Below are 14,364 nucleotides of genomic sequence, written 5' to 3'. Positions count from 1 at the left end.
TATGCTCTCAATCTGTCCTGCAAAGGAGCCTCTGCACCTGTCATTAGGGGTTCCTAGTAGGCAGTAAGACTCTTGAACCCAGGAAAGAGCACCAAGTTCCCTTGAGGGGCAACGCTGGGCTTCTGTGTGGAGACTGAGGGTCTGGTGAGAGGGGTGGAGGGGTTGTCAGTTGTGCAGGTAATGGATGAGCCTGTAAGTGCAGGGGACCCCTCTGAGGGTCCCCTCTGGGGGAGCTCCTTGAGCAGAAGGCTGAGGATACCTCCCCGACTGCACCTCCCCCACCAAGGGGAGAGGAGGAGCAGCGAGCAAGGGTCCCAGATGGAGCCCCCCAAACCCATGTGGGAGCCAGGACCCCACACAGCAGTCTGGATGCAGGCTTTCCACATAGAATGATAGAGATGTTGACGTAGAATTTCTTTTTCCCCCAATTAAACTTAAAGCTATAGAAAGCTAGGTTTTAGAAGTTTCAGACGCTACTATTTTAATATTGCATATGTGTTGGAAAGTATTCTACCGAGATAAGCCTCTGGTCTGCCATTTTGTTTATACTTTTAATTATCTGTAGTTGTCTTCACAGGGCTTCGGATGTTAGGAGAAATTATTTTTCTCTGATAGTTGTTATCATGATTACTGTTTTATAACAGCAAATATGAATTCAGTAATTCAGGAGGTAATCTGACAAGGAAGCTATATTTTACTGATGATTTTTAAAGCATAGAAAGGATTCTTGGGAATTGAAACCAGCTATTTAAATTAGTGCACATTTATGGCTTATCAGAGTGATGGAGCCACAGAGTGAGACATTTATGCCAAAACTAAACCTCAGGGAAATCAGTTCTTTCGTATTTAAAATGATTAGCTGATTTATTAGATAGTTCCCAGTCTGAAGCTTTATGACTATATTCAAAACTATTTTGGAGAGTTAACATCAGAATCTTTCTGTACAAAAAAATGCTAAGATAGTGGAAGGTTTTTGTAGATAACAATGCTCTTTTTTATAAATCAGCTCCCAGAACATCATCTTAAACAGACAGGAAAATATTAGCTATGGATACATTTCAAAAGTTCTTTTATAATTTCTGTACTTTATATATTTTTGTATTTTAAACCTCAGTTCAAATCAGAGAATACCGTTCCTACTGTGTGACACCTATTGTCCTAAACTAACTTATTATTTGTGGATTCCTTCTTATTTTTCAGTCTAATGAAGTATGATTATTTGTTGAGCATTTAGAAACTTTTGGTAGTGAGTTTAAACAGTTGTGTGTGTGTGTGTGTGCTCAGCTGCTCAGTCGTGTCTGACTCTTTGCAACCCCATGGAGTGTAGCCTTTCAGGCTCCTCTGTCCTTGGGATTTCCCAGACAAGAACACTGAAGTAGATTGCCATTTCCTCTTCCAGAGGGTCTTCCTGACCCAGGGATGGAACCCGCATCTCTTGTGTCTCCTGCATGAGCAGGCAGACTCTTTACCGCTGCACTGCCTGGGAAGCCCTGAACAGCTAAATACCAGTTATTCCTGATTACACTTCAGTGCTAATGTCCCGTAACCATGACTTAACAGTTTGAATAGCAGATATTGGTGATCTTCCAGTTCCTCAGGTTAGAAGCTTGACTTGGATCCCACTGGACTAAATTCAATGGGCAGGGCTGCGTCCCTTCCAGAGGCTCAAAGGTTGAGGGTGGGGAATCTGTTTCTTGCCTTTTCTAGCTTCTTGAGATCTCCTGCACTCTTTGTCTCATGGTCCCTTCCTCTATCTTCAAAACTAGCAAAGGACCATCTCTTGGGTTTTTGTTGTCACAGTCACATCTTCCTCTGACCACAACTGGGAAAGCTTGTCCACTTTCAGAGACCTCTGTGATCCTATTGGATCCACATGGATAAGCCAAGGTTATCTCCCCATCTCAAGAACCTTAACCTAACCATACCAGCAGAATCACTTTTGCCGTATGACATAGTGTAGTCATGGTTTCTGAAGATGAGGGTATGAACGTCTTTGGGGGCTGTCCTGCCTTCATTAGCTCTGGTTGCAGAACCACTTGGGGCTTCTTTGCAGGAGGCGGGATGACCATGCACCCGTTGCTAAGGGAACAGCACCATTACTGAGCTCATTTGCTTAGGGGTGTTTAGTCATGCCGGTGGCGCTAGTGGTAAAGATTTTGCCTGCCAATGCAAGAGATGCAGGTTCAATCCCTGGGTAGGGAAGATCCTCTGGAGAAGGAAATGGCAACTAAGTCCAGTATTCTTGCCTGGAGAATCCCATGGACAGAGGATCCTGGCAGGCTACAGTCCACGGGGTTGCAATGAGCCAGACATGATTGAGTGCACATAAACACACAGTCATGAGGTCTACAAATACAGTGCTTTCTTGTTGCATATACACAACATGATCTAATTAGGACTAAGGGGCTGTCATCCCAAAAGAGTCCTAAAGAGCTCAGTAGCAAAGAGGCCGATGGGGAGTGATGGAATCTTTGCTGCTGCTTTGAATGTGCTTTTCAAGAATTTAATTTCACAAAACTGTTCTAGATATTTTTACGTTAAAAATTTCCTTTAAATAGTGCTAATTTATCTTTTGGCTGATACAAGTACTCTATTTTGCCCTAAACAATCTGCGAGTGAACTGAAATGCAGCATTCCTTCATGGATTTTAAATTTACATCCACTGTGAATGATTAGTGTTTTGAAAGGTTAGCAAGCTGTGAGGTTAAGATATGATTTGGGGAATAATCTATTTTAAACACTTGTAATGTGAAGAGAACAAACAATCTTGAATACTATTTTAAGCATGTCCATTCATCGAAGCCCAGCAGGAGATATCTTGAGTAGGGGAGAATCTAAATTCTAATCGACAGAATTAATTAAATTAATGAGAACTGGAGCTCTGCTATATTCACCAGATGACATGAGACGTGTCTAGGATACAGAGAAGCAAAGGTCAAGGGAAATGTGTAGTTAATGACTCTAAGAAGAGGACGCCGTCGTCTCATATAGATGGATGTAAATTTGATGGCTGACAGCATGGTATTCACAGGGGAGTATTTTAATATCAACCCACAGTTATGTGGGTTGACTTTAAGGTGTCTTGGCGATGAAAATTACTCCTGTAGACCCACTGGCCCTGGACGTCAAAGGGGCAGTCAGTTAGCATGGAGGGATCCCAGCACAAATGTCTCTTTACAATAAACTCCACCATCATCTGAATGCTCCTGTAAGGATCCTGAGCTTTCTTAGTTCTTTCTCCTCTGGTGACAGACCTGGACCCTCTCAGGAGCCCTGATCTGCATCCAGTCCTCTGTTCCAGTGACCCTTCACCTTGTCTCTGTGTCCCAAGTCAACCATCTGTGCTGAACTCTCAGTTGAGGCAGTAGCTGTTTCTTCCTCTTCTCCTCCTGCTTCTCCAGCTCCTCTTCTTCTTCCCCTCTTCTTCGTCCCCACCTCCTTGCCCTTCTCTTCATCTTCCTCCCCTTCTTTCCCCTCTCCTTCTCCTTCATCACTTGCTCCTTTCTTGTATCCTAATATCTTTTTGGACTTTATGTCCCTGTGCTTTCTCTTCTAATCAGATTTTTACTCTCTACCTTTCACGCCAGTGTTGAGAAGTCCCTGTGTTTCAGCTTTGACTCTCGTCTCCTTTTTCACTTTTTCTCTTGATGACTTCTGTTATCTGGATGATAACCCGGTTGTTTCTGCCTCACTGCAGGTCCATATCTCAGCTCCAGGCTGGATGCAGGTAAACTCTTCCTGGTTATCCTTCACTATGTCAACTCACAGTCTCCCCAGTCTTCTTTTCTCCTTCTTGTTGATCTCTTTTTATGTATGAGTAAGTCACCACTTAACCCATTCTCTTAACTGTGTGCCATGTGTGCCAAGTCACTTAAGTCATGTCTGACTCTTTGCGATCCCATGGACTGTAGCCACCAGGCTACTCTGTCCATGTGATTCTCCAGGAAAGAATACTGGAGTGGGTTGCTAAGCCCTCCTCCAGGGGATCTTTCCCACCCAGGGATTGAACCCAGGTCTCCTGCATTGCAGGCATATTCTTTATCATTGAGCCACCAGGGAAGCCCATATGCATCTTTTTTAAAAATTTTAAATAATCCATTTTTAAATAATTTTAGTAATTAACAAAAATATTTTTTAAAGAGTTTGTATATTTAGGGGATGAAACAAAATGTCATTCTAGAGATGGGCACAATCTGAGCTCTTCAAAGAGGAGGGCATGGCAACCCACCAAGTATTCTTGCTTGAACAATTCCATGGACAGAGGACCCTGGCAGGCTACAGTCCATGGGGTCGCAAACAGCTGGACAGGACTGAGCAGTGAACACTTTCATTTTCACTTTCAAAGAGAATTGCAGTATATCTAGTGGCTGGCCTTAAACATCTGATACAAGAATCAATGTCTGTCTTTCCTGAATTAGGTGTTTTTTTTTAAAATTATTTATTTTAATTGGAGGCTAATTACTTTACAATATTGTAGTGGTTTTTGCCATACATTGACATGAATCAGCCATGGGTGTACATGTTGTCCCCCGTCCTGAACCCTCCTTCCCCATCCCATCCCTCAGGGTCATCCCAGTGCTCCGGCCCTAAGTGCCCTGTCTCATGCATTGAACCTGGACTTACGATCTATTTCACATATGGTAATATACATGTTTCAATGCTATTCTCTCAAATCATCCCATCCTTGGCTTCTCCCACAGAGTCCAAAAGTCTGTTCTTTACATCTGTGTCTTTTGCTGTCTTGCATATAGGGTCATTGTTACCATATTTCTAAATTCCTTATATATGCATTAGTATACTGTACTGGTGTTTTTCTTTTTGGCTTACTTCACTCTATATAATAGGCTCCAGTTTCATCCACCTCATTAGAACTGATTCAAATGCATTCTTTTTAATAGCTAAGTAATAGTAATACCCATATGCATCTTAACCTTAATTAATAGTTAATAATAATTAACAAGAAAATAAAAGTAAAGATTAATAAAAAATAAATAATAAAAAAGAAAAGAAAAAGGGAAAAGGTTTTTTTCTGTTTTTTAAGCAAAAGCAAAGGAATAATACAGACTTTTCTATAGCAACACATTTGAAACTCCGGAGTAACTGGATGATTTCCTAGCAAAATAATGATTATCAAAACGCATCCAGGAAAAGTTGAATATTTGAATAGGTCAAACAGTAAAATAGACTGGAGGACAGGATCCAGCCAGGATCACAGCTGAACTATCCTTCAACTTTAAAAGAACAAGTAATTCCAATGATATTCAGACTCTTTCAAGCCATGTAAAAAGATGAAAAAGTTTTATGAAACCAGCATATGAAATCTGAGGAACATAGCACAAAGCCAAAACTGTAGGTGACAAATACATGTCACATACAAATATGAAATTCTAAATAAATATTGCCAAATGTAATCCAGCAGCATATTAGAAAAATGATATCTTATTACCAAGGAGGATATAGCATGCAGTAATGTAAATTAAACAGTGCAACACAGTTCAGTATTATAAAATCTGCCAACATAATTCTTACATCAGCAGATTAAAAAGGAAAAGCCATATAATGATTTTTAACACTGAAAGATTTTTGATAAAATTTAGCCACCATTCCTTGCAAAAATTGGTGTGTTAAAGAATATAATAAAAATTATTTACCAAAATATAATAGTGAATATACCAAATAGGTAAACATCAAAATATTTAAATTAAAATCAAGAAATTGAAATGCCCACTGTCATCATTGCTATTCAGTATTGTTTTGGAGGTTTTAGTGAATGAAATAAAAAACAGAATTTAATGAGTGATATAAACGAGCTCTCTCTCGCTCTCTCTCTCTCTCTATATATGTGCAGATGATGTGATTTTATACCTAGGAAACCCAGGAGAATCTAATTACTGTACCACCAGAATGTCTGGGATTTCAGTACAAACTAAGTTTACCCAATTTAAATTAAAACCAGTTGAGATTCTAATTTGGAAGTGAATTCACTATTAACTTGGGGGGAGCTGACATTTTTGTGGTATGCACTTTCATTTGTTCAGATACTAAGTTACATGATTTTACTGTCTTCCCTTTCCTGTTCAGTGACCCCAGCTTCTGCTCTATGGCCCCGCAGGCTCCGGGATGATGTCCCAGACGACGCCTGGCAGAGGCTTTTAGCTCTCCCCTCTCTCCTTTTGCTCCTGCTGCTCCCACCTAGACTGCCTGCTGAATTCTGGTTTTCTGGGAGGCAGAGGTCTCCAGGAAGTTCCCTCTGTTCAGAATCAATCCTTCTTCATTTTGTTCGCAGATGCTTTGTTTGGATTTCTTAACTGGTGCCCATTAGCACTGTGTCTGCCTATTTATTCACCAAAACGTTGAGTACCTCCATATGCCGGGTGAGGGTGACACTTGTTTGTCTGCACTTGTGTCTCCCCCAGTAGAGCTGGTGCAACGTGAGCACAAGTCAAGTCCCCAGGCATCCTCAGCATGTTGTGTCCTCACTCTCAGCACCCGCGCCATTCAGGGAAATGAGCAGCAACTGGTTTTGAATTCAGTTGTATTGGAATGAGACTCAGCCTAAATGTGCAAATGAAAAATGCTCTCAGCAGAGCAGGCAGAAGTCTTCGTTCCAGTGACACCGTGGAGCTATTAGAGGGTGAAGGTTTGGGAAGTGCAATTATATTCAGGGAGCATCTAATTCTGGGTTTATTTCCCAACAGCAATAAGTTGTTAACACTGGGAAAATTATATCATTTCCAGTGGGTACCACAAAGGGAGGCATTATTTATATCCATGTGTGATAAAATTGGTTGGTTGCTACCGACAGTTGTTTTTCTCACATATTATAAGATACTGTCTGATGGGGCTGGATGCAAGATAATGTTCGAAATGAAGTTGAGATGCTGGTGTGAAAGGTTGTGAGGTTGTGTTTATGGTTAATGGAATTGGAGAGGTGTTTCTCAGGAACACGATTTACATGGTTCTATCCTTAAGAACGACAGCTTATTCACTCTTCACTCCCTGCCATGTTTAATTTGAGATTAGAACATCATTAATAAACATTGTGCAGTTCCCTAGAACTAGGATTCTTAACTGTCAGGTAGAATTCATCTGTCAGTGGTTCTTCAGTCTGTATTCTCTAGGGAATGGGGATGAATGTGATGCTGAGTGGCCAGACAGATATGCTGTGGGGCAGACAGAATATCTGTACTTTTGGGGTTTCTAATATTGGAACTCCTAAAAAGATATTTTATAAGTTAAAATGGAGTCATGCTAAAGAGAGAATTTTTAGAGCTCCCAAATCGATAAAACATTTCAATTTATTTTTAATTTTAAAATGATTTACTTTGGGAAGCAGTTTTTACCTACTTTTGTTTCTATAACATATGGTTAAATTGTGATGTACATTTAGTCCCCAAAGCAAATTTGATAAATAGTTTCATTTGTTGACAAATCGTGCTTTTTTTGGCAGTTAAAATCAGCATGTATCATTTTTAAATGAGGAAAAGAGTGTTTAAAATCATCAATGTAATTAAATATGGTACAATTACCTTCAATTAACAATATACTGTTATAATTTTTTCTTTTTTACTGAAGTATAGTTGATTTATAATGATTCAGATGTACAGCAAAGTGACTCAGTTTTATATATATATATATATTCTTTTTCATTATAGGTTATTACAATATAGAAAGAAGTTTAAGGTTTGAAAAAACTCAGAGCTGGATGCCAATAGGGGTCGCCCGTAGCCTCTTCCTCCCCTCGCCACCGTGTCCGTGTGGGCATCCATCTGGGGCTCTGAGGTCCAGGTGCAGTCCTACCACTGGGTCTAGGTCCTCTCAGTGTCTCTCGGTCTTGAATAGTCCTTGTTCTTACAAGGAACGATCTTCTTCCCCATTGGGAACAACCTCTGTCACCATCCGGGTGACAGCACTCTACACACACATGATTTTAGGAATGCAACTGTCGTAGAAAACGAGATATTTATATCTGCTTGGGAGTCAACACTGCTGTAATGATTTTGGTAAAGCGTATAATTGTAATGTTGTAAAATGGTTATGTGAAAACAGGGATGTTGAGTAATCTTACCGGAGGATCTTCAGGGTTTGTCACATTGCTTTCTGTGTTTAGCAAAATCAAATGTCTCATGTTGTGTAGAAATGGCAGCAGATCTTCTGGTGCTGTGATGGCCAACAGACGGTGTGCGAGCTCCTTTGTGGGAACCACACGAAGTCATCCTGCCGTCTCCAGGCAAAGGCAGGAAATCCACCGATGACAGTTCTTCCAGCCTTATTTAATGGTTTTGTTGTTCAGTCATTCAGTCATGTCTGACTCTTTGCGACCCCATGGACTGCAGCACTACGGGCTTCCCTGTCCTTCACCGTCTCCCGGGGCTTGCTCAAACTCATGTCCATTGAGTTGGTGATGCCATCCAACCGTCTCATCCTCTGTCACCCCCTTCTCCTTAAAGTGCATTTAAAAAATTTTATACTTTAGCATGTGTATTTCTTCGCAAGAACAGGTCAGTGTGTTGTGCTGGAAAAATAGTAATATTTATCCACTGATATAAAAATATCATAATATTTATCCACTCATATCAAAAAATTTGATGAGTTTTTCCTTATAACCTGAGCAACTCTTTTTTGTTGATTGCATATATGAATATCAAAGGAAAAAATAGTACACATTATTTATTTTTCAATTACTAGACCAGGCACTGCGTCTGTATTTTTATTCCAGAAGACAGCACACTTGTTGGCATGTTAAGAAGAACTCAGGACATTTTTGTTTGGCATTTGGTTATTCATTTGGCTGCGTTGCAGCATGCGGGATCTTCATCGTGTCGTGTAGGATATATCGCTGGGGCACACGGACTCTCTGGTTGTGGCAAGCAGGCTCACAAGTTGTGGCGTGTGGGCCTCAGAGCTTGAGGGCTTCAGAGCACGGTTCTCTAATTATGGTGCGAGGGCTTAGTTGCTCCTTAGTACGTGGGATCTTAGTTCCCCGACCAGAGATTGAACTGACTTCCGCTGCATTGCAGGGCAGATTCTTAACCACTGGACCACCAGGGAAGTCCCCGTATTTTTTTAAGTAGTTAAAAGTCCACAAGAATTCTTCCTGCCCAGCTGGGTTGAGTTTGGCTTTTGTTACTCCATCAAGTTGCTTTATTGTCTTGAGATGTTTGAATGTTTGACTTGGAGGTGTACTTTATCACCTGTTGCCACCAACATGCTTGCAGCTCTGACCTTTTACCATCTGCTCCTTCCCCAGGAACATTTTACTGCAAGATAAACATTAAAACTAATGTTCACATAGCACGTTTTGACCAGTCTTCTCCAAGGGTGTGTGTATATGAATGTGTGTTTGTGCAGTGTATGTGTGTATATGGTTATAACAATGCTTGTTGACAATTTTAAAACTCTAGAAAGTAACAAGGAAAGAATATTTATGTCAGTCCCACCCCCCCATGTATAACCATCATTAATATTTTGCTGTTTCTTTCCAATTACTTTTCTATGCATGTGAGTTTGGACTTTTCCACACACCTTTCTATGTGTGTGGACTCATATATGCAGAGTACCTTGCCTGAAGTAGGGGCTTTATAAATATGTTGAAAAATGAACATTTTAATACATGTAATCAATTCTATTTTAAATTTTAGGATCATAGAATATGTACTGTTTTGTGTCTTTTGATTTGTTTACTTAACTCAGAAAATTCTCAATATATTTTATAAAAACAGTTTTTGACAGCTTCATAATCATATATATGTGTGTATGTAATATATAAATTTCTTTAACCTTTCTCCCATATTACTATTACTTTGCGTTATCACTGTAATAATGTTGTGATGTCCATTTTTACCATTAACTTTTATCAGGACCACTTCCTTATCATATCAACCCTGGAGGAGGAGTTACTGGAACATAGACTATAAACTTAAAACAATTTTTGAGCTTTACTGCCAGATTTTTATTATTTAGAAATGATCTTTTTATTGAATTACAAAGGATCGCTATCCATCTAGAAAGCAGAAACGTTTAAAGTACAAAGAAGATTGGGAAGAAATTATTTATAATCCCAGCATGTAAAGATGACTTCATTTAAGATTTTGTTTTGCACAATTTTAGTCTTTTTTATTTCCATTATATGTTTTACCAAAAAGGATTATTTATTTCCTTAACTCCTTTGTTCCGCACTTGGTGTGTCATTGTGTGTTAGTCGCTCAGTCGTGTCCGACTCTCTGCGACCCCATGGACTGTAGCTGACCAGGTTCCTCCGTCCATGGGATTTTCCAGGCAAGAATACTGGATTGGGTAGCCACTTCCTTCTCCAGGAGATCTTCCCAGGGGATTGAACCCAGGTCTCCTGCATTGCAGGCAGATTCTTTACCATCTGAGCCACCTGGGAAGCCCCTGGTGTGTCATTAACATAGACTTTCTCTGCCATTCGACAGTCTTCTGCAGTGTAACTTTATGACCTATTGTTAAAAGGACATATCTGTATCCGTCCTCTCTTGGTAAATCTTCAGTTTGTTTCCAGTCACTCACAGTTTGTTTCCAGTGCTCAGTCACTCAATCGTGTCTGATTCTTCAACTCCGTGGACTGTAGCCCGCCAGGCTCCTCTGTCTGTGGGGTTTTCTAGGCAAGAATACTGGAGTGGGTTGCCATTTCCTCCTCCAGGGGATCTTCCTGACCCAGGGATCAAACCCGCTTCTCTTGCTGTCTCTTGCATTGGGAGGCAGGTTCTTTACCACTGGCACCACCTAAGAAGCCTAGATCCATCTTAGCTAACATTTTAAATACTAGCATGGCTTTACAAGCTGTAACGAGACACCTTGTTATATTATGAACCCAGATATGCTCAGGGTCACATTATGGCCTTGTCCATATGCTTTTTTAAATTCACCTCAAGTGTTTACTTGTCTACCTGTTTTTATCATCTCTATGTATTGTGTTACCCCCCAGTTTTATGATAACTTCATTGGCATTTAACAGTTCTCTCCACCAAAATACAAAACATGTTTTGAAAAAAGTTGTACTCAGCTGTTTGGTTGGGGTTTAAAACACAAGGCGCGTCAAGGGCAAGAGAGAAAGAAGTGTGTTTGTAAACCAGGCTGTGGCCTGACACTGTGCAGTCATGTAAGCTGATTGCTGGCTGGGACTCTGAAGATCAGAGCGAATTCTCATTCATGTTGGTTTCTCGTGTTTCCCAGAGCTCTCAGTTCTGGGGCGAAACTGAAGCTGCATTCTGATCCTGGTTCAGAGCCTCCTCTTCTCTTAGTACCCTCTCCTCTGAAATAGTGGGGCTCAGAGTTCCAGGGTGGGAAGCAGTTCAGTGGATCTGAAGCGGTAGACCCAGACAAACAGATCAGGCTCTCTTTTGTTCTTGGGAGGGGCCCAAAATCCCCGTCAAGGCGGCTTATCTGCAGTTCCAGCTGGGAACCCAATGTCATGTTCAGAGTAAGGAAAATTAAAAAAAGAAAGTAGTGGCATTTAGAGTCAAGGGCGGCCCATTTCACGGCTCTTCTCCTACAGTTAAAGGAAATTTATATTAGAAATACCCTCGTCTCGTTTCCCTGGGAGAGTTTTGTTATTCAGACAAAAATATGTGGGTTTATTGTTTCAGACACTGGAGTTAGGATTTGTAGAATCCACTCAGTACGGCCAGAGTTATCAGCCGACTTTATGAGTTATTTTAAAAAGTTCCTCTGTGCAGCTCTTTATTTTGTTCTGTGTGGGTTCTTTTTCTTTGTTCATAAAGATCTCTGTTAATCTGGAGCTGCTTAAATTCTGCGGTATTTCACCCACTCTGATCTGTGCTTTCTTTCCATTTCTGAGACTATAATTTAGTCAGTGGTTAGGTTAGGGTCTGGACACTCATGCTCACAACACTCACACACCAAATTTCTTATTATGAATAGGTCAGTGGGCTCCAGGGGAGTGAGAATTTCTGCATCTGAGATTATAGAAGAGATTGGCAAAGAAACGGTAGGAATTCCATTTACTGACTTACGAAGTGCACTTGTGTGGTACCAGGCATTCTGTGTTCTCCATTTGTAGGAGACCTCCCAGTATAATCTTGACAGCAGTTTGGGATTCAAACTTAATTTATGAAAAGTGTTCGAAATAACAAGGATGTAGTCTTTAAAATGAGAGTTTAAAAATACACAATCCGCCATCCGTCACTGCCATCTTCACGGCAGCTTTGCAGCCAGTGGTGTTTAATTATGTAGGTGATGATTTTTCTCCATTAGTCTAACAGATAAATGGCAGAAACAGGCGTCACTTTGAAGAAGCAGTGTGGGAAGCAAGTCGTGCTGCCTGGCCTGGGTCTCCATGATGAACGGCTGTGCTCTGCTTACGTGAAGGCTCCTGGATCAGTTATGTAGTCTGTGAGCTGATTAACGGCAGGTTGCTGTGAAGGACGGCCATGTTGCTCTGGGTCGTTTTTTGACGGGGGCCGGAGCGGGGGGTCTTAGACCCCTTTGAACATCTTATGTAAGCTATTGATAGCCTCCTTAGAGAAGTGTTTATATCCATTTCCACACACAATTTTATATAAAATTCAGATTTCCAGAATCCTCAAAGGCATTGTGGACCACCCCTGCTGTTAAGAACAGCTACACTAAACGAGTACAAAACACCAGTGTGTGTGTCTGTGGACCTGAATGTGTGCTGTGGGTAGTGTATGTGTGCATTTTTCAAGTTCTCCGTTTTCTCCGTGATTAAAACAAGAGGAAGTCAGAAGGGGTTCTAATATTCCTGATAATTTCCCCTCTTCACTCAGGCGGAAATCGTAGTTTCTTGAAGAAGAAGCAAGAAAGGTGTTCCGTAACCTTTCACCGTGTGCTGGCATCTCTTGGTGAGGAAAGTCATCGCAGGGTGCTCAGGAGTGGGGGTGGGGGGGGGTAGATGAAAGCTGTAGTGATGTGCCAGACAGGTGGAATTGAAAAGCAGCTACAGAAGTCAAGTTTTTGTGAGCTGTTCATCGGGTCCTTGGAGGTCTCAGTAGATACTGAGCACTTTATAGAATGGAGATGTCTCTTCACCCTGAAACCTGGGTGTCAGTTTAAACCCCCTGCCTTCCTCCTCTTGTGCCTCCGGCCAGTCAGCGGCTGGTACCCATCTTACCTCCCAGGCGAGTGTGGAGTGGCCCTTGCTCCTCCCCTCAGCTCTTGTTCTAGGTGGTTGAGGGTCTCATCCCTGTTGTTCAGGCTGTCCCATCATTCCAGAATATAATATAACTTTGCGGGTAAGCACAGACCAGGGTTTGAATTCGAATTCCACGTTTTTACTGATGAGCTGTGCAACTGGAGAGATTTGTGAACCTCTCTGAGCCTCTGTTTCCTCCTGTTTGGCGTGGGAATGGTAACGGTCCCAGTACTGGGGATGTTAAGGTGTAAATGAGCTGAATTAGATGCTGTACATGGTCCATGGCAAATTCTTTAAAAGCCTCCTCGACCATCTTTTCTATTTCTAATCTTGCTACTTTTCTAATTAATTCTCCACATTTCCACTAAAAAGATCTTAATATAATGCAATAATATTTTTTTTTCTTCCTAGTGACTAAAAGCTTTTGCTAGAACATCATTGACTAAGGATAAACCAAAAGGTCCTTAACAAGACTTACAAAGCTTCTCGTGACCGGGGTCCTGCCTGTTTGCCTGGCATCTTTATCACTTGATTATGTGTGTGTGTGCTGATCTCTTTAAAAAAGTTACAGTTCTTTAAAAAAGTTACGGTGCCATTTACAAATTTTAACAAGACAGAAGAGTTTAAAAGGCTTTCTCCTCATTCTGGATGAACCACTCAAAGTAATGTGCTGTGTGTACCCCTGGATCTGCCTAGATATAGGTATGGAGACCTGGGAATAATGTCCATATGGATGGCGTGTGACTCGTCTGCTGCTTGCTCTGTATTTATCAGTACATCACAGCCTCATGCTGCCTCAGCAGATCCACATCTGTGACTTGCTGTTTAATAGCTGCACCAAATTCTGTTGTATTGTGTCTGTTTTCTCTCCATCTGAAATGATTATGTGTGCTGTTGTGGTCAGAACATAATTCCATTTTCCTCACCCGATGGATCATCATGGGTCCTGATGCCATGCGTCCTTACTTTGCTGATTGATCAGATAGGAAATTCCTATCGATGGGGTCCAGTGTTCTCCACGACACTGCTTTCAAACTCTTGGCACCTGGGGATCATTTATTGGTCATGTAGCACAGACTCAGATGTCTGATTAACAATATCCAAAAACTCATCCTAAGTTTTAATCATAAAATAAAATTTTAAAATGATGATGCCTTCAGTGTCACCTCTAACCCTTCAGAATGACCTTCCATAGTGACCACCCTTGTTATTCCATCTTTATTTCTGTT

At 41.1% G+C, this 14,364-nt stretch overlaps 1 protein-coding gene across 1 annotated transcript in view; it reads left to right on the top strand.

The window, feature by feature from the left end:
- The first annotated feature begins 3,088 nt into the window (after positions 1-3,088).
- L3MBTL4 (L3MBTL histone methyl-lysine binding protein 4) overlaps positions 3,089-14,364 on the top strand; it is a 154,909-nt gene continuing 143,633 nt past the window's right edge. Inside the window, 1 exon segment of the mRNA XM_061399436.1 lies at positions 3,089-3,136. Coding sequence (XP_061255420.1) covers positions 3,089-3,136 — 48 coding nt within the window.

Source organism: Bos javanicus, chromosome 24, assembly GCF_032452875.1.
Source record: "Bos javanicus breed banteng chromosome 24, ARS-OSU_banteng_1.0, whole genome shotgun sequence".
NCBI classification, from domain to species: Eukaryota; Metazoa; Chordata; class Mammalia; order Artiodactyla; family Bovidae; genus Bos; species Bos javanicus.
Note: the sequence above shows the minus strand (reverse complement) of the source record. Positions and strands in the feature narration are given on the sequence as shown.